The 20,954-nt window shown below is 38.8% G+C and overlaps 1 protein-coding gene across 5 annotated transcripts in view; it reads left to right on the top strand.

The window, feature by feature from the left end:
- Positions 1 to 10,903: 10,903 nt before the first annotated feature.
- The window catches only part of xrn2 (5'-3' exoribonuclease 2), a 46,792-nt gene continuing 36,741 nt past the window's right edge, over positions 10,904 to 20,954 (top strand). For all 5 annotated transcript variants that reach the window (XM_075458604.1, XM_075458603.1, XM_075458602.1 and 2 more), the window contains exons 1-14: positions 10,904 to 11,131; positions 12,178 to 12,305; positions 12,861 to 12,972; positions 13,263 to 13,374; positions 14,624 to 14,682; positions 15,043 to 15,132; positions 15,278 to 15,350; positions 16,553 to 16,603; positions 16,739 to 16,896; positions 17,126 to 17,200; positions 17,411 to 17,544; positions 20,428 to 20,485; positions 20,607 to 20,714; positions 20,811 to 20,855. In XM_075458604.1, the coding sequence (XP_075314719.1) occupies positions 11,057 to 11,131; positions 12,178 to 12,305; positions 12,861 to 12,972; positions 13,263 to 13,374; positions 14,624 to 14,682; positions 15,043 to 15,132; positions 15,278 to 15,350; positions 16,553 to 16,603; positions 16,739 to 16,896; positions 17,126 to 17,200; positions 17,411 to 17,544; positions 20,428 to 20,485; positions 20,607 to 20,714; positions 20,811 to 20,855 (1,278 nt within the window). In that variant the 5' untranslated portion in view covers positions 10,904 to 11,056. The remainder of the gene's footprint in view (positions 11,132 to 12,177; positions 12,306 to 12,860; positions 12,973 to 13,262; positions 13,375 to 14,623; positions 14,683 to 15,042; positions 15,133 to 15,277; positions 15,351 to 16,552; positions 16,604 to 16,738; positions 16,897 to 17,125; positions 17,201 to 17,410; positions 17,545 to 20,427; positions 20,486 to 20,606; positions 20,715 to 20,810; positions 20,856 to 20,954) is intronic.

Below are 20,954 nucleotides of genomic sequence, written 5' to 3'. Positions count from 1 at the left end.
AACAACAGTTACTCTAAAAATACTCTTTGTATCATTATTTAGTTTGCAGCCCCCAAACAGACTGTTAAATTATAGGTTCAGACTCACCAAAGCTGCTTTTCTGTGCACATGCAGCTGAACAAAACAAAGCAAAAGTTTGGTCAAATAAATGTTTAATAAGTCAGCTGAGCTGGGATGAATGAGTGAATGAAAGACTGGAGAAAGAACTCGTATAAATGATGAAGAACGATTAGATTTGTGGCTGTGAAAATGTGCACGGTTACCTCAACATGCTCTACAACTCACATTAAAATCTGTCTCCTCCTGCTCTGCTCAGGTGAGCAGGAAGCAGGAAAGGTGGAGACTTTCTCTCATTACAGTCTTACCCCGCTTGTTGCCCTTTGCCCCTCTGGTTGTATTACCCGTCTGTGTAATGAGTCCAATGGCTTCCCCCACTGCGCCTCACTTCTAACGAGACGGACCCAGGTCATTTGTCGGCGCTGCACAGCCTCCGATGATCAGCCAGCTTCCAGTTTTCATGTGGCAGCCAGAGATCTTCCAGGCTAATGACACGCAGCTCCGTTTGAACGTCTCAGCGTGAGACGGAAGGCCCGACGGATCCCACGCACAGATCAAAACCTCCAGGCTGCCGCTGTCACCGCTCAGGGAAGCTGTCAGTTTTCCCTTTTAATAAATTATTCACATAGTTTGAGCTGTTTTCCAAAAACAATGCACCCAATGGAGAAAGTTTCTCTTTCAATAGAGACGCCAATCCTTTAAAAGTGCCATTAAAGCAGTGGAAAAATGTTCAATTACGCGTAAAACCCCCTGCACTTTAAGATGCTGAAGGCTGCTGAGGATGGAGGGAGCGAGGTGTTATATAAGGATTGAATAAATGAGTAAATATTAATGAAATCATAGAAAACAAATGGTGTAAAAAAAATAAACATAGAAATGAGTTGATATGGTTAAATACATGTCCTTATTTTAGATCACCAGTATTATAAGTTAATTCTAAATGAGGTGTAAAATATAATAAAAAAGCCAACTGGTGTTATATAAGGATATAATAAATTATTAAATATTAATTAAATAAATACAAAATAAATGTTAAATGAAAAATAAATGGTGTTAAATAAACATAGAAATGAGTTGATGTAGTTAAATACGTGTCCTTATTTTAAGTGTAACGTTTTTCAGATCACCAGTATTATAAGCTAATCCTAAATAAGGTGTAAAATATAATAAAAAGCTAAATATATTGATTTAAAAATCTCTGAAAACAATATTTCCTGCACAATAAAACATAGAGAACACATCAAATGTTTAAAGTGAGACATTTTACAGTTTAATGACAAATACCAGCTCATCTCCAATCTGATGGCGGCAACACGTCTGGAAAAGTAAACGTTGCTAAAAAGAAACAGCTGGAGGAACATGGAACGAATCAGGTTAGTTGGCAACAGGTGGGTGATAGGAAATATTCCTCCTGGAAATGAGCTTGAATTATTCAGTTAAATGCTAAATGCTGAGGTTTAGTTTAGGTTTACAGCGACAGTGCGTTTACTGTTTCTACCATATTCATTGTGTCACACAGAAAATGTGATGTTGGCTGCTGTTGAGAGCTCCAGCTTCATCGCTCCTCCCTCATTAATATTAGGGTAATATTAAGTTTTGGGTTAATATTCAGTAATATATGAGCAAAAAAAGACATTTTCCTGCTTTTGATTGAGCTGTTTAGCCTGAAATTCACTTCTCTCTTCAAATACAAACATATTAACGTTGGTCACAAAGCATAAAAGCTTCCTCTCAGACTGCGTGACTGAGGACTCTGAAACAAGGGCGTCAGCTGCAGCTTCAAGTGTGTTTTCTGTCTGTCTTTGAGCTTCTGATTAAACAGAGTCACCACCAAGTGGCTCACTGATAAAGATGAAAGAGGGAACAAAACAAAACACTTAACACATAATCCCCATCAGGTCTGGATTTGGACTCAAGACCCGGTGTTGTTGCAGCTGTTCTCCACCAGGGGGCAGCGTGAATCAGAATCAGAATCGCCTTTATTGTCATTATAATTTGCATTACAATGAAATTTGGTTGCAACTCCAAAGGTGCTTATAAGACATCAGAATTTAAAACAAGACTATGTTTAAAGTAAATTTAAATATATTTAAATAAAATTAAATAAAATTAAATAAAATGAAGGCACAGTAATAAATTTAAAATATTGCAGAGGACCAATGAACAATGCACATGAGCAGGACCTAAGATCTTCTCTGTGATTATTCACAGTAAAACATGATGAAAACAAGGTTAATTTCATGTTTGTTACAGTATCAAAAACACAAACATCTTCCATTAGATAAGCATGTGCACGAATAATCTAATCACTGGATGTTTCATGGCTGCTCCAACCTTCAGAATACCTTTATTTTCTCTTTGTTTTGTTCCTCCAAGGCCTGTGCAGGTCGGTTTGATGGAATTTCTGTAAAATTGCTGCCAACTCAAAAGTGTTTTTATCCATTTTAGATAAAAAGGAGAAAAGCACATCAGACGCAGTCGCTCTCTGCGAGGACAAACTGAATGAATGAGCTGAGGTAAACTGATAGAATGCTAATACTCTGCTCAGGGTCGTCTTATAAATTACATTTTACTTACCCAGAAAAGCCTGATGAACAGTTGTCTAACATATAACCAAACTGCAAGCTCATTCTGCAAAGACTTTTAGAGCCCAAAGCACCAAATGCTGTGAACTCATGGGCTCGGGTTCAGGAGGCCACACCTCAACCTGATAGGCCCCCTCACACCTGGCTCATCCCTTCTCCTACTACTCCTACTACTCATACTGACTTTTTTCCCGGATGCATACTAGATTCTCTGAAATGTTGGGTATGCATCATGAGGTTACTACTCATACTCAAACTACCCAAGATGCAACGTAACGTGACGTCGCCGATCGTCATTTCCTGTCAAAACGACAGTTTCAAGCTAGCTACAACGAGGGTAGGTTCACTTCCTGTTTTCAAAACAAAAGCACCAATTGTATGGTAATGGCTTTCCCTGTGATAAAAGGCAACGGGTATTTTATTTTGTGAAAACAACCGGAAGTGCCCACCGAACATCTCTCACAGAGTCGGTCATTCTCTCTATGATAACCAGAGGTGGGTAGTAACGAGTTACATTTACTTGAGTAAGTTTTTAAAAACATTATACTTCCAGGAGTAGTTTTAAATCTCTATACTTTTTCCTTTTACTTGAGTAGATGTGTGCAGCAGAAACTGTCCTCTTACTCCGCTACATTAGGCTACAATGAGCTGGTTACTTTTCTTCTTACCTCTTTGGTATTCTACACCTCATTATTTTTATCCCCCCGCGTACGCCTCATTTTAATGTTTTATTCTGACAGAGAGAGAGACTTCCGCCAAAGTCCCTGACCCTAACCTGGATTATTTTAATTTAAGCTATTTCAGATCAGATCAGCTGGAACTCTCAGTGTCTTTAAGTCCAGGCTGAAGACACACCTATTTTCAGCTGTGTTTGAATAAAGCTCCAAATCTGAAACTTGAGTTTCAAAACTTAATCACATTTTAACTCCAGATTTTATCAGATTTTATCTATTGTTCTTATTTTTTTTATTTTTTGTTTCAAATTTAAATCATGCTTTTTATTTCTACTGTTTTAATGTATCTGAAAAGCACTTTGAATAGTCTTGTTGTTGAACTGTGCTGCAGAAATAAACCTGTCTTGCCTATTTTGTAATTAATTAATTCCTTGATTTTAATTTATTTTATCAATTGGATGAACTCTAATTGGCCTAAAGATGATTATTTAGTATTTTTGTCTGTCTGATTGAATGCTTGTGTTAACAAATAAATCAGACGTTATTCAACAGTTACTCAGTACTTGAGTAGTTTTTTCACCTTTTTTACTCTTACTCAAGTAATTATTTGGATGAATACTTTTTACTTTTACTTGAGTAAAATTTTTGGCTACTCTCAGTCAGCTCTAACAGCCCTTTATAATGAACTCGCGGTGGCCTCCGCTCCAAAGGAGCCTCATCTAAAATCACAGACTGCAGCTGGTAGTGATGTGCAAAGCTGTATAATTTGGTGTCAATCCAATATCTTGTGAATGCAGGGTCAGTTCCACTGTTACTTATACAGATACTGTCCCAAACTGTCTGTAAAGGAGAGAAACTGAGGCATGAGTGTTGATCCCATCAACCAGTGCCAGCTCTGGTATTGACACTGATTTCTTTTTTTTATCAACTATCTTTTTATTGAGGACAAGGTACAAAAAGACAGTTATACCCACCGATCCCACCCTACAACATCCAGTGTATCCCGATCCCAAACGAGATTAAATAAGTAAATAAATAAATGAATACAAGTTATGATATTGACAGGTAAAGATGCCATTCAACAGGTATGAATATCATTAAACAAAGAGAAAGTGGAGGTAGCTCATTTGAAAGTAAAGCTTGAGAATAAATTAGGAGGCTGTGATCGCTCTGCAACATCACGCATCATCCCTCAGGATCTAGTGTTTGTGGATTCATGAGTTATCAGGGAGGGTTTTAAAGGGACAGTTCGCCTCTTTAAAGGGACAGTTCGCCTCTTCTGACATGAAGCTGTGTAACATCCCATATCAGCAACATCATTTCTGAACATCTTCTTACCCCCTGCTGCGTCCTGTGAGCAGAGTTCCAGCCTCGTTTTGGTGTTGATGAAGGTAGTCCGGCTAGTTGGCTGGGGTTTAAAAAATAAAGCGTTCTGAAAAGTGTGCCTTCCACTGAGGCCCCATCCCACTGATTTTAATTCTATTAATCATTTGGCCTTTAATATTGTTAAAGCTGGCTTTTTTAGCTTTCTGTTAATAAAAATAATTTACTAAATTCATCTTGTGTTTAACCCTTTTCTCTTGTTTCTTCGCAGCAGGTTTACTTAAGTTTTATTCATAAATATTATTAATAAATATATTTTCTTTACTTTACTGTCTCTGACCCTGTGTCCTCACAGCAGTTGGGTGGCGTTGTTGGCTCTAAAACCTTCATCCTTTATTCCGCTCCTCGCCACAGATGCAAGACTTTAAACTGAATTACACCCAGCCTCGCACATGAAGTAGTTCCAGTAGTTTACTGTGGTTTCAGACACCGATCTCTTGAGTAATCCACCCGCCGCTAACAGCTGCTGTGTGACAGTATGAGCTCCCAGTTGCTGCCTCTTAATAAAACATAAGATGGTATCAGTGGAACATTTTTGTTTCGATCTGAATTTTATCTTGTTTTTGTAACTGAAACTCAGCGTTCAGATCAGCTCATCTGCAGTAAACGAGGTTTCCCTTTTGAAGGTGAAAATGAACTTCCATTAACAATAATTTAGTCCCACTCCAGTGAGCGGCTGACAGGGCAGGAGGAGGCGGAGGGGGGGTGTGTGAGTTATTAACATGTCTTCTCCTCTAATGTGCAGGTAAGGACCCATCTCAGCCAGGCTGCCTGCCAGGGCCTTCTCTTGCTTTAAGTGAGCGCCTTAATTGAGACGAATTTAGCTCAATTAAACCGCTTTACTTCTGCCAAGAGCATTTCAGAGTGGCTGAGCTGCCCGTTCAATTAGCCGCTGTGAGCAGACTCGTCGCTGATCCTGTAACTATTTGGGTTTGGGATCATCGGAGCGAAAACGTGGAGTCGTACATCTGCCTCAGCCTGCAGCAGCACTTTAAACTCAACCTTTAATGGCCTTAATGGAGATCAAGGACATTTTTTACTCAACAAGTAGCTGAACAGGTGAATGAATAAATGAACCCTGGGACAAATTAATGATCCAGAAATGTGAGAGCAGGCCTTGTTTCATTGGTCGGTGTGGAAGTTTGAATCCCCGCTGGTTGCTTTGCACGGCAGGACGTCTCTGTAAACTCAACTCAACTTTATTTATAAAGCCCTTTAAAACAGCCGTGGCTGAAACAAAGTGCTGTACATGAATAATAACTAAATATAAGGCATCAAACATAAGAACAATGTATAAACAATTACAATATTAAAAGAATAATAACAGAAACAGAGTCTCATGCTGGGTTAAAAGCAGGGGCGAGTTTAGGATCTGGTCTTTAGGGGGGCCCAGCCCCCAGTGCTCACAGAGGCACATTATTTCTCACTAATTGAGGCGAACTAGTACATTTATAAATTTTGGAGCCGTATTAGTTTTGCTTTGAGTAGTGTTTTCCCCTACAACATTCAATTTTGACCTCTTCATTTCAAAAGACTGTGGCTCGACAGGGATAACAGAGAGCCTGAGACAAATATTGAAGATAACTCAACATTTATTTTGGGAGTAAAGAGTTCAAACAAAAGCAAATGCTAGAAAATAAATAAAATGGTCACTAAAATAACGCAAAAAAAACAAACAAAAAAAACCCACTTTGTAATCACCTAAGGCTAATAATATCAAGAATGCCTTTTGAAAATAAATAAATAAAACAATCAGAAGAGATGTAGTTGATGAGTGGACTGGTCACAGGCCTCGTTTTGAAGCAGGGTTGCCAGACACACAAGGTTGCCAGATTGGCCAGTCGCACCAAAGTATTGCGCAGGGGCAGAGCAAGTTTTTTGCATAGTATAATATTCTAAAAATGTGCTGAGCCAGGGGGTGCCAAGCTATCTCACGGTGGGGCCTTGGCAGGGAGTAAAGCCAGGGAATAAAAATGGGTTTTAAGACGGGTTTTAAAATAGATTTAAAATAATAAATAGTTTTGCAGACATTTGAGTCCACTTCTCCACAGTATTCATTTTGCAAAGGAAGTCTCATCATTAACCATGATGCACCTCTCCGTGTACGTATGACATCATTGTTGTCATTAACTTGTGTTTCTCCCTCTCAGCAGGTGTCCCTGGCCTGGTGTTACGGTGTTTGTTGTCCCCTCTTTCCTGTCCTCTCAGCCCCCAGCTGGTCCAGGCAGATGGTTCCTGGTTCTGGTTCTGGTTCTGATGGAGGTTTCTTCATGTTCAAAGGGAGTTTTTTCTCCCCACAGTCGCCTTTTGCACGTTCCGGACCGGTGATTGGATCAGTTTCAGGGCAGTCTGTTGGTTTCCTTAGTCTGACAACTTTTTTAAAAAGTATTTCTTTATTAAATTAGATTTGATTGGATTATGATTGTGTGACAGTGAATTGGACTGTCTCTCCTCCTCGGACCTCCTCAGGCCAGAAGGAAAACATATTCACACAGAATACAAGCACACAGTGGAAAAAACCTCCAAATCAGATGCCCGAAACAACCCAGTTTCTTACTTTCTTTGCATATCAGTCATTCGTTTATGATGTTCAGGTGACCTAATGAATAAAAAAACAAATATCTTGTAGCTCTGCTTCAACAATCCAGGAAGATATTTGCCTCTAAACCTCCATACAGGTGGACAGTTGGTGATAATTCTGTTATTTTGTCACATCAAAGGCAATTTTACATCACACACAGTAAAACATTTTGATGATATTAGGTTCTGTCATTATTCATGCTGCACTTTTCTTTCCTGGTGGCCCAAACAAGCAGTTCCTGCTCGTCCTGTGGAACCTGAAAGCATTCACACAATGAGCATCTCGGCGCTTTGTGAAATCCTGCAAAGGTGGAAAAAAATAAGGAGTGTGAAACTCAGGCTTGAGATCATCACATAAGGGATTAAAAAAAGCAGGCAGGTCTTTATTCCTGCTGCACAATGGGGAGAAACCAGCTCAAAGAGGCTTTGATGCGAAGACTGGATGAAGTATCACAACCTTGGTGACACGCTTTGCTGTTTTATATCACCTGAACTGCTGAGCTTGTCATGTTGTAGCAGCAGAAAGGAAAGAACCCCGACACATTTGGGCTGCATTTTTGTTTGCTCAGACACCAAAACACGATGGAAAAGGAGGATTTTTTCCTGTTGAACTCATTCCTTTATTCAGTTTCATCACCATTTCATGCGTTAACTGTGAGCGAGCCTCAGATTCAGTGAGTAACTGCTGATTCTGACACTGTTTGAGGCTATTTGGAGGTTTATCTACGTGTTTAAAGGATCTTCTTCACTGCAGTTCACCATAAACCTTATTTTGTTGATTACACATCAGTTCTTTTTTTTTGTATTCAACCTTTTTGAGTGTCTCAAAAGACGTTTGGAAACAAAGCATCAGCAGGGAAGCAGCTGAACCGCATGACGGAGCGAGTGGCGAAGCCTCCGAAGCGCTCCAAGCACAGATAGTGAATGTTGCTTTTAGTGTAAAAGAACTCCATTTGGATCTCTTTTTGGTTATTCTGCATCTTTTCTGATCTTTTCTAATCTCGTTGATGTATCTCTTGTATCTATTTGAGCTAATTTTTGGTTATTTTTTTAAACATGCTTGTGTCTTGTAGGTGAGTTGTGCTGTTTTCACATAAAATAGTGATAGTTTATGGCTTTTATTTGGATTTTTATGCTATTTAGTGTAACTTAATGGTTGTTTGGATCCCTCTTAGATCTCTTAACATCCAATGGTGATGTTTTTTGTGTTGAATTCAGTAGCTTTTGTGTCTCTCTGCAGATGTTTTGTCTGTTGCATTGGTCAGATACTCTCATCACACTTTGTGTTTGTACTGAGTCTTGTTGCAGTTGGTTTGCTTTTGTGTGTTTGTGTCTGATTTCAGCATCTGTTTTTCTTGCTCTTCAAACAACAAACAGAAACTGTCTCGTACAAAAAAGTCCAATATATTTACTCCGAAATACACTTAGCAGGCCAAACATATTCAGAGAGAAAGTCTCAGTGTGACTGATAGTTGATCTTTTTCTTTCATGTTTCTGTTTACTTGTATTGCATGTTGCCATAACAACAATGCACACAGGAATGATGTGAATTTTAATTTTTAAAATACGTGTATTAAAACAAATTCTAACTTTCTTTGGATGTACAGTGCACATGAAGATCACAGGATCGGAATAATTCAAACGCACCTCCATATTTACAAAGTTGGATTTTCATTTCTTCTGCCCCTTTGTGTCAACAGCTTCCCCCGACAAGCAGCTGGAGTGGGCTAAAATGTTTCAGAGCATGCAGACAGACACGTTATGCAAAGACTGAGCCCTCCCGGTGGTGTGCGATGGTGAGGATCCACCAGGTGAGGGCGCTGTCCCTCTTTCAGGGCCCCTGCACACCGAGTCAGTGACTAAATCTGCATGTTTTCATTTGATTACATGAATTAACTTATTTGCCTGAAACATATTTTTTTTCATTCCTGAAATGCTTAAAGTAAAAATTCTGCTACGAGTTTGTTTTCAATCGAATGAAATATTTTTATTTCTTTTTCGGAATGTCTGAAAAGAAATGATTCTGCCAACGTGTAATATTTTTAAATTCGTGGAATGTATCGACTGCAATTGAGGAAAATATCTTTTCATGTCACATTCCTGAGCAGAAACATCCCTGTGTGCTTTCACATCTGCTATTTGCATCAGATTTCTCCTCGGCTCCTCTGTTTCTCCCCACAAACGCTGAAATGATGGCTTCATCCTATTACCTGCAACTCCAGTGTAAATGTTTATGGAAATGGCTCATCGGAGCGGGCCAAGTGTTTTCCATCAGTGGCTCTTTGCAGTAATAATACTGCAGTGTTCATGTCAGACCAGCCCTGCCTGAAGAGGGGAGGCTAATGGCCCCTTCCCACCCCCCCCACCCCTACCCTGCACGAACCAGCGAGGAGAGGAGGGAACAAAAATCTAATTCACCTTAAATGTGCTGCTGCAGGGCTGAGAAGCGAAAGGGCATGTGTTCAGAGAGTTGCCATTAAAGGAACATCATGTAAGATCAACCACAGCACAATTACAGAGAATATGAGAGAGGAGGTGCAAACATTTCACACGCATTTTATCAACTTCTTTTATCATAATTATTCAGTCACGCACTACATGTTCTTATCTAATTAGTTTAATCATTGCTGACAAATAGATGTTTGATATCCATCTTTTGTATCTGTTCTTTTTAACGCAACTATTTAGCATCACATCAGTTTAAACCACTGCGCTGGTTGTTTTCATGTAAATAAGAAAGCTTTTATCTTTTTAAATTGTAAAGACCACAGAAGCTTACAGCACAAAATACATCTTCACCATCAAAACCCTATATAAGAATTCAGTTTAACTGTGTTCATTCGAGTAATACTCTATTAATTCACAAAGGGGAAAGATATTGTTGCAGTAAAAAGACACGTATATGAAAAAAATGAACAAATAAACAGTTAGATAAATAAATGGACAAAGGAACCGTGCACGGTTGAGATCACCAGAGATCATTATGAATGCATAGGAGTGTTATATTTGTAGCTTAGCAACAACTGAGCTTATCGTGATACATGAATCATGTCTGTAAACACGTTTGAAATGTTCTCTTATTAAATTCAACTATATTCAGACAATTATCAGGTTTGAATGACTTGCAAGTCACTGGAGTCTGCTTTTATTCACATTTCCCAGGGTGTCTCAACTATTACATGAACAAATAAGAACAAATTTCAACAATTCAAATAAACTTTGTAATCTTGAACCACAGATGATAACAAAATATATCAAGGACTGCATTAAAGATGAACAAATAAACACTGTGACACACGTTTGCTTTTTACTGGTATAAAATAAATAGCCTACTATATTTTTTTTTAATAACACACATTTGGATCATGGTTTGTACACCATCATCATTGAACAAAGGAACTTGTTCAGTGGCAGGTAAGTCCTGAAGTAAAAAAATAATCTATCTATCTATCTATCTATCTATCTATCTATCTATCTATCTATCTATCTATCTATCTATCTATCTATCTATCTATCTATCTATCTATCTATCTATCGCGTAATGTGCCTACAGTACCACATAAGACCACTGGTGGCGCTGTAGGCCCTGACGCTACTTGAAACGCCCCGGACATAGTTGATATTAACCGGAAGAAATACACACAGAGGCTATGTCCAATAGCATGTAACCGTAGTGTAATATTCTTATACACGTTTCTTGTTTTAATTGAGCGATTTTAATCGTATGGTTTGTGGTCAAATTGTTTTAGTCAGCAGATAAAATATTGTTTACTGGAGATGGGAGTACCGGCGTTTTTCCGTTGGCTTAGCCGAAAGTATGCGTCAATCATTGTGCATTGTGTTGAGGAGAAGGTAAGTGGCTAACAGGTTAGCTAACATGATAGCTAACAGCCTGCTCCGCTAACGTTAGCTCAACGCTGTAAAACGTGTGTTACTCAACTGAATTAATCTAGTTTCCATAGTTTCAGTTTGCACATTACAATTTGAGTGGCGCAGTCGACTCTTTTACTGTGTTTTTTCTAGATTTCAACTCGTAACGAAAAAAAAAATAGACGACAAAACGCTGCGAACTTTGTAAACAGAAATGCGTAGTTTTTCTAAAACTACTCAGTTGCATATGTTACATATGTTTATTGCACATTTTGTTAATTTACAAACGGTGAACAACATAGAACAAGAAGAAAAAAAAGCATATCAATAAAAATGATTAAAATGAAATTAATATATAAATAACTGGAAGGAGAAAATAAAATAAATAAATAATAATATAAATGTGTATACTAATTCAGCTCTTCATTCCAGCCATCTACTTCAATGTCATTTTTTTTTCAAGGAAATTACAGAAAACCTTCCAGATTTTCCAAAACTTATCAAGCTTATTTTTTGTGGTGTAGCTTTATCTTTTCTAAAGCCAAGTAAAAAGACATCCCTGGTACAAGGTTTATCCCTTTTCCATGAACAGGCTATACATATTTTAGCTTCCAGAAAACAAATATTGAGTAAGGATTTAAGTGCTCATTTTTGAGCTTTTGAGAAGCTGAGTCTCAGTCACTCTTAAAACATTTAGAACTACATCCAGCTCGTTAAAACGGTGCTAAACACTGCCAAAGGTCTAATTGTATGTGTAAACCATCGGTTACATTTTTCATTATTTATGAGGAACCCTTTTCTTGCAATCAGTGTTATATCTACACAAAAAGAAAGGCCTTTTCTAATTTCCCACAGTCCAACTTGACATCTTCATGTTTTCATTTGATGGGTCAACATCAAAATTCAGCCGAATTCATGATCATTTGTGAGAATGAAAATTAGGCTCATAGCATCAAATTTTACTGAATATTGCTCCTGGAAAAAGTCTCTTCAAACATGACTGATTATGTTCTATTTCATCTTCACAGGGAAAAGAGTGCAATGGAGTTCGTATTCCTGTTGACACAACCAAGCCAAATCCCAACGAGGTGGAATTTGACAACTTGTACTTGGACATGAACGGGATCATTCACCCTTGTACACATCCGGAAGACAAGTAGGAACCATTTGTCTGTTTAGTTTGGAGATCTGGGACGTGGTTTTGTTGCAGACTCAGTTTCTTTGTTTGAAGTTCAGGTGTCTCCAGTAACAGTTTTGTTAAAGCTGAGGTATTCTGTGTGCTGCAAAAAGGATGAAAGTGTTGTTAAATGTTTGCACTTTCTCATAGGATTTTATAATTAAATAGCTAAAATGGATACTTTCGAGTCAGATTCACTTTTGAATGACACTTTAGTTGGTTTAATTAGGAAATGAAAGACAAAGTTATTTAAAAAAATACAACAGAACATGGAAACATGTTCTTCTGCTTCTATAGAGGTGCTCACACTTACTAATGATCAATTAATCAGAGCATTGATCAGCCACACCTGGCTGCTACTTCCCCTCTTTATTCTTTTGGAAGCAGTAAGGGTTCACATAGTTTTCTCAGTGTTGTTGTACATCTGAGGTTTCATTTACTCAGACTCAGATTCTTTTTATCCTGACATCCCAAAACTTTCCTTCTCTTTCCCATGATTCATGATAAGTCTCCTCTTCCTGTCATCCTCCACAGACCTGCTCCCAAAAATGAAGACGAGATGATGGTTGCTATTTTTGAGTATATTGATCGCCTGTTCAATATCGTGCGTCCAAGGAGAGTTCTTTACATGGCTATTGATGGAGTGGTAAGTGACTGATTGAAGCCTGAGTTTCAGCAGTAGTCAGTTTCTTTGTGTTTTCTTTGGCTGTTAATCTAATGCTTAATTACTCGTCCAACCAAAGATTGTAAATCCAAAACGACTCGTGGTGCTGTTAGTTTGGTTCGTCCTTTTTTTGTTAAGGGACATACATGCACATGGTTCCGGTTTCTGCCTGACTCAGTGTTCCAGTGAAGTTATGAAAGGATAGTTGTGTTTTTTGGGTTAGATGTGACATTATGTTTGATGCAGTATCTGAATTGACGCCCGTTTAACAGGCTCCACGTGCCAAAATGAACCAGCAGCGCTCTCGGCGGTTTCGTGCCTCCAAAGAAGGAGTTGAGCTGACGGAGGAGAAGAATCGCATGAGGGAGGAGATCATCGAGCGAGGTGTGTGATGCTTAACTCACATTAAACAGTGTTTACAGATGTCACAGAACATTAGGAGGCTTTCTCCTCCTGGCATGGTGGGATTGAAAGTTTATTTTAAACAGGTAACAGCAAAGGTTTATCTCAAGGCATTTTAAATGTTCAGTTCAATTAAACATTTAAACTAAATTCAGTGTCATTTTTCAAAGAAAATTGCCTTGTCAAGAAAAAACAATGAATTGCATTAAATCTTCCATTTGATTCATTCAAAAGGAAGAAACCGTCGGTGGCCATCTGCCATGTGAACCGGTTTTATCTCACATTGCACCTGTTTGGTGGTTGCCGGTCATCTTGTTCTCACCTGTCTGTGTGATTGCAAAAACCTTTGAATCTTTTAACGTTTTACACCCACATGCAATGAAAACGAGAGCAAAGTTGAAAAAATTGTGGAGTTTACCTTCAATCCCAGTGGTAGCAGTTGGACCGGCACATTATTCTTTATTGGACTGGCTTCCTGTCCTTTATAGAACTGATTTTAAACTTTTAATGTTGGTTTTTAAAGCTCTTAACGGCCTCGCCCCGTCGTATTTATCTGAGCTTTTAACAGTCCTGGTAGAGCTCTGAGGTCAGCAGATCAGTTTCTGCTGGAAGTGCCCAGGTCAGAATACAAACCCTGGGGTGAGCGAGCCTTTTCCCAAAGCTGCCCCCAGGCTCTGGAATATCAGAGTCAGGAAAAACTTTATTTATCCCTGAAGGGCAATTTAGAAGGGCGAAGAGCGGTACATTAAATGAAGAACAAGAAAATGGAATCGCAAAGAAAATAAAAACACAAAAGGGGGTGACAAAAATAAAAATAAATAAAAAATTAATAAAATGATAAATAAATGATAAATAATAAAATTAAAAAAAGATAAGCTCCCCGTCCAGCTGCGTCTTATTTCTGACCTGGGCCTCTTCAGATCCAGGCTAAAAACCTGCTTATTTAGGATGGCTTTAATACCCAGTAGTATGAGGACTCTTTTATCTTATTTGATTTTGTTGTATTTTATTGCTTTCACTGTTCTTTTAATGTTTTTACTTCTTCTTCTCTTTATTTATTACCTGCTGAAAAGCACTTTGGTACACCGTAAGGATCGTCTGTAAAGGGCTGTAGAAATAAAGTACATTTACATTATTATAGCTTTTTTTTTTTTTTTTTTTTCTGCATCCGAATGGTTAACGTTTCACTTTGTATTTAACCGTCTGAGTAAACTTTGCTGTGTCTCTGCAGGAGGTTATCTTCCACCTGAAGAGATCAAAGAGAGGTTTGACAGCAACTGTATCACTCCGGTAAGTCGGCTGAAGCTACGAGACCAAGCTAATGTCTTTACAAACCAGAAAAGTTGGGAAATTTAGAGACACCATCGCCCTCCATGCCGTCGGCTTATGTTTTATCAACTTTTTTTTTTTTTATCGGCCAACTCTTCAGTGTGTTGTTGCATTAAATTGATTGATTAAATTAATGCAGTGAGGTTGGTCAGTGAATATAAACTATTTATCTTTCTGTCTATCTAACTAATACATTTTCAAACCAAGTAATAAATTCCAGACTAAAGTTTTTGTTGCATTTCTTGTTATCTCTCAACTCTTTACTCTGTGTTTGGAGTCGGAGGATTTGTCTTTGAATGATTGGATGACTTGTGTCCACAGGGAACGGAGTTCATGGACAACCTGGCACAATGTCTGCGATACTACGTGGCCGACAGACTCAGCAATGATCCGGGATGGAAGAACGTCGTTGTGAGTAAAGTTCCCCTGCTTAATTTAAGTATAGACGTAGGCTGTCAGCCTTATTTTCTACATTTGACCCCCCAGAAAATGTCTCGAATCATCATTTTAGGGTTCTGTTTCTAACCTTTTTTTTTTTTTTTTTTTTTTAATCCAGGTCCTCCTGTCTGATGCCAGTGTTCCAGGTGAAGGTGAACACAAGATTATGGATTACATCAGAAGACAGAGAGGTACAGCTGTTTCACACAGTAAACATTCAAATTGCCACAAAATATACAGTTTCAAATTGATATGAGAGGCCTTAGAAATCAGCGGCGGTCCTGGTTAGATTTACGCCCCACCACCACCGCCACATATTATATTATTTGTATTATTTTATTATATATAATCTTAAAAATAAAAAGGTACACAAAGATACCATATGTAGCTAACAAAATGCCATGTCAATGTATATTAGAAGTCATTCAATTTAGCATATAGCTTATAACAATAAAAAAAAATCCACAGTCTGTGTGAATTTGCACTTGTTTTGTTGCAAACACAAACCAGACCAGGTTAACTTTGGGTGAAATTAGCTGCATGACATGATGCCTCAATTCTGATTCTAGTTCAGCAAAACTGAAAATCAAACACAGTCGTGGCTAATAGCAACATGTTAGCAGGAGGCTAACAGATAGCCTATAGCCTACGTCACTCAGGTCACTGATAGAAATCTGCATCCCTTTATCTTTTGCCCGTTTCTCCTCTTCTCCTCTTCTTCCCTTTCTAAACTGGGCACCTGATGGCTTCTTTGGTCTTTCACCATGATGATGATCCATGATGACTCCACATTATTACCTTTGCTTTTCCCATTAACGCCGTCCGTTCACCCGTCAATCAACCGGAGTCACGTGACGTAAACAAAGTCACGTAGATCACTGCACAGATTAAAAACATTTTTTTTTTTTTTTTTTACATTTTTCACATAACCCAGTTAATTACAGGAAGGTATACAGGTTTATGTTAATTTCAGTTAATTTTTTAGTTTATTTGTATTGGAAGCAGTGTGTGTTGTGTGGCCTGGGATCAGTCTCAGACACCAGACTCTCAGCAGCAAGTTGACGTGACAATGAGGGCGCCTCCACTAACTTGACATGGAAATGACCAGTAGTAATTTTTTTTTTGTTTTTTTGTTTTTTTTTCTCGTGCGCCCTAGGCGGTCGCCCACATTGCCCATAGCAAAAACCGGCCCTGTTAGAAATGCTCGACATAGATTAGATAAAGTATCAGGGATGAAATGCAGCATTCAGATTTAAATCAAAACTTGGTCTTGTCGAATGTTTAATTATAATCTGACCTGCGATGAACACAGGGCAGGAATAACCCTCCATTAAACATGAAAATACTCTGTTTGGCATTGTGTTGACTCTCTGTTAATGCTTCACTTCGGCAGCTCAACCCAATCACGACCCCAACACACACCACTGCCTGTGCGGAGCTGACGGTAAGCCTCTAAATCCATCCTCTGAAACTCTTCTGAGTTCATATCGGGCGTTAAACGGCCTCGCTTTGCTGTCCAGCAGACTTATTTACACCTTTCAAAGGAATCCCAGACATGCTTTTCTTCTTTTCATGCCAGCTGACCTGATCATGCTGGGCCTGGCAACACATGAGCCAAACTTCACCATCATCAGAGAGGAGTTTAAACCCAACAAACCGCGACCCTGTGCGCTCTGTGGACAGATGGGCCACGACATAAAAGAGTGTCAGGGGGTGGCCAGGGAGAAGCAGGGGCAGGTGAGGTTTCTCTGCCTGCACTTTAGAGTTTTTATCCTTTCCTTCAGTTTAATGCTGTGCGTTCTGTCATGTCTCAGGACTCCTGAGGGTTGTGAACCATCGTAGAACATTGAAGAAAGTCTAAATATGCACATTTTCAAATGTTTTGCTTCGGCTCCACATCAATCATTAGACATAAAGTCCCCATAAAGGTGCAAACTGTGACTGTGTCTCACTTCCGTCCTTTCAGCACGACGAGTTTGCAGATTCGGTGCCGACATCCGAGCAGGAGTTCATATTCATCCGACTCTGTGTTCTGCGGGAGGTCAGTTTGTGTTAAACTTGTCTTATTTATCAGCTGTGCCCTTTAAATATGTGCATGTGCAGTAAATGAATTTGCTTTCTTATTAGTTGTTCATAAATTGACTTCCTTTAGGGTTTTTTTCTCTTTCGGAGGATCCTGAGAAAGGCCAAATTGAAACTGTAGTGTCTCAGATGATCAGTTGTATTGATCCTGGTGTCTGCGTGTTTTCAGTATCTGGCCAGAGAGCTGACCATGGCCAGCCTCCCGTTTCCCTTCGACTTTGAGAGGAGCATAGACGACTGGGTCTTCATGTGCTTCTTTGTTGGAAACGACTTCCTGCCGCATCTTCCATCCTTAGAAATCAGGTGAGCTCCACTTCATTCTTTTTCAACCAGGACTTCTGTGGTCAGGGAGTAGATGACTTGAAACATGCAGGTGATTTAAGATTTCAGAAGAAATGGTCCAGTTATCTGACAGTTATCTGTATTCTCTGTAAGAGTCTGAAGAATCACACGTTTATTTTACACACGTTAGCCTTTACGCTACAGCTCCACTTAACTTTAGTTTTGATTGATTTATCAGTTCTTTAAAATATGCATCTCCAAACTTCACGGCATAACCTAAAGATATGGGGTTCCTCATGGTATACAAGCGGGAAATGTTCTGGTCTGAGAAGCGCAGGTCTGTAAATGTTTGGCATTTCATGTTCTGTAGCAACGCAGCGATTAAAGGTGCAGTTGGAGATTACGTTTGTGTCAGTTGACTCGTCAGCTAATCGGCTAATCCTTTTAGCTCTGCTCTGATCCTCTGAATGTACATTGGCATTTTAATTAGAATAGTTTAACACTGTGCAATTAGCATTGTAAATCACTGCTCTCATTAGTCTCAGTCGTTATTGCTTTGGTTTTTTTTTCTCTCTCTGCCAATGGAGACTCATTTATGAGCCCGTTTCGAGCTTCTTCCTTAATTTAGCAAAAGGCTAAAATGATAGATGAATCCAGCGCTCCCTGTTTGAATCACCTGTTACAACGCTAAGCTGTGGAAGTTTCGTGTCATAATGCCAGATGAATAACCGAACTAAGTGGAAGGTTCTGGACATGGCGAGCACATCGATGCGTCGGTTTAAGGCACGGCAGGCAAAAACTGTGATTTTTCATGAGATTTTGGGCCAGTCTACTCCTTAAATATGTGTATCTTAAACATGAATTAAAATGTTTATTTTATTACATTTTGTTTACTCGCGGCAGCACGTTTCGTCCGAATTTACCAAAAAGTTAGCATTCCAACGCGCCGTGCCGAGCTTCGTGTATTTAATTCAATTCAATTCATTTTTATTTATATAGCGCCAAATACAACAAATGTCATCTCAAGGCACTTAGATAGTAAGTCCAATTCAAGCCAATTGGAATTCAATTAATTAATAATAATCATAATTCATAAAATAATCCAATTCGTTCATATAGAGCCAATTCAAAAACAATTTCCTAGCTAAGAAAACCAACAGATTGCACTGAAAACTTTTTGTTTTTCGGTCCAATCTCCCGGCCTGAGCGGCGTGCCTGAGGCGACTGTGGAGAGAAATGACTCCCTTTGAACAGGAAGAAACCTCGGGCAGAACCAGACTCAGGAAGGGTGGCCATCCGCCTCGACCAGCTGGGGTTTGAGAAGACAGAAAAAGGGGGGGGGAGGGGGGCAGGGGGCCACCGCGACGGCGGCACTGTAACACCATTCAAAGGATATCTGTTGGAACAGGGAAACACGAGTTAATGACCACAATAATATCACATATACATAAAGAGAGTAAAGTGAGGAAAGGTGTGTCAGATGAGGCCCCCCAGCAGTCTAGGCCTATAGCAGCTTAACTATGGGATGTTTCAGGATCACCTGAGCCATCCCTAACTATAAGCTTTATCAAAAAGGAAAGTTTTAAGCCTGGTCTTAAAAGTGGAAAGGGTGTCTGCTTCCCGGACATTTACTGGCAGCTTATTCCACAATTGAGGGGCCTGATAACTGAAGGCTCTGCCTCCCATTCTACTTTTAGAAACTCTGGGAACCTCAAGTAAACCTGCAGTTTGGGAACGAAGTGCTCTGTTAGGAAAATATCTTACAATGAGATCTTTAAGATATGATGGAGCTCGGTCATTAAGAGCTTTATATGTGAGGAGAAGAATCTTAAATTCGATTCTGAATTTAACAGGGAGCCAATGAAGAGAAGCTAAAACTGGAGAAATATGATCTCTCCTGTTAGTTCTCGTCAAAACTCTGGCTGCAGCATTTTGGATCAACTGAAGGCTTTTTTACTGAAGTCTGTCATGACCGATATCGTTGGAAAGCTCTGAGTCTCCTGCACAATGATATGTCACCCAAATAACGGCACTTCCTTTCTATCAGTAACCAATCGGGAATGTCTAAAGGCGGATTTATAGCTAATGACAAAATCTCATTGGCTGCTGCTCGTTTCTGCTAACGTGATTCGCTCAGACGCGATCTTTAATTGTATCGTATTGAGCTTGTATTCTTTATTAATAAGATTCTTTAAGTCAATATTAGTATTATTATTAAGGGCCTGGAGTATTTATTCTGCTTTTGAGCAATTGTTTCTAATACAAATATATTAAATTCCCCTATTTAAATCTTTAAATGCCGTTTTCTCCAAATAATTTTTTTGTATTTTTCCAGTATCAATATCTCAGACTATGGAGCACCTACTAACACCAAACTTTCCAGTTATACACTTAGCAGTATTCTGAAGATATTTACAGAAGGATTTGTTGATGAATCATTCCTGGCCTGATTTATGTGACATTATAATAAGAAAAATATGTTGAAAATCGGTTGTTGTTGTTTGTTTTTTTTTAGGCTATGGGCAGTATATTTTGATTTCCTAGGAAATGAAAGCAGATATCCTGAAATCCCTCTGTAATTTTCTTTTCATTTTGTGCTTAAACAAAATGAAAAAATAATTTTGCACCTGGCTTTATCACATGTTCAGATCTATCTTCTGGAAATATATGCAAATTTGCGCATATTTAATGAGATAATGCCTAATTTACATAATTAAACATACACATTTCTAAAACTTGTAATACATTTTTTATTCATACTTGTATAAGTAATCAACTTAGGAAGTTTCATGATGATATCTATTATTTTAAGATATTACCCTATTCACCTTTTCTTCCCATGATGATTATTATTGAAGTTGATGCTCATCATCATTTATTTTGTGTCTCTTTTACTTTGTAAAGAGAGGGAGCGATAGATCGGCTGGTCAACATCTACAAGGACGTTGTGCACAAAACAGGAGTGAGTATATCATCATTTAAATGAGCAAAAAGATGACCGTTTGATGGGAAGCATTAAAGGAAACGTCCCCAAAACCAGCTGAAGTGGAGGTGTGACGCATCCATCCTGATTCTCTCTGTAGGGTTACCTGACGCAGAACGGATTCGTCAACCTGGAGCGAGTCGAGCTGATTATGCAGGCTGTGGGTGTGGCTGAAGATAACATTTTCAAGAAGCGCAAAGAGGACGAGGTAAAAGTTTGCTGCTTTTCCCCCTTTGGAATCTTTAAATGTGGATGTTTTTTTGGCTCAGTTTAGGATTACTTTGTCACATCTTTCTGCTTGTAGGAACATTTCAAGAGGAGGAATAAAGAGAAGAGAAAGAGGATGAAGGTGATGAAACTTACTTATTTCTGCCACTAAAGGCTTCTTAAACGTTTCTTAAAGTGTGATGTTTGCTGGTTTTGTGCACGATAAAGCAACTGGATGACA

This window comes from Odontesthes bonariensis, chromosome 24 (assembly GCF_027942865.1).
Source record: "Odontesthes bonariensis isolate fOdoBon6 chromosome 24, fOdoBon6.hap1, whole genome shotgun sequence".
Lineage (NCBI taxonomy): Eukaryota > Metazoa > Chordata > Actinopteri > Atheriniformes > Atherinopsidae > Odontesthes > Odontesthes bonariensis.
This window is presented reverse-complemented; position numbering and strand designations above follow the sequence as displayed.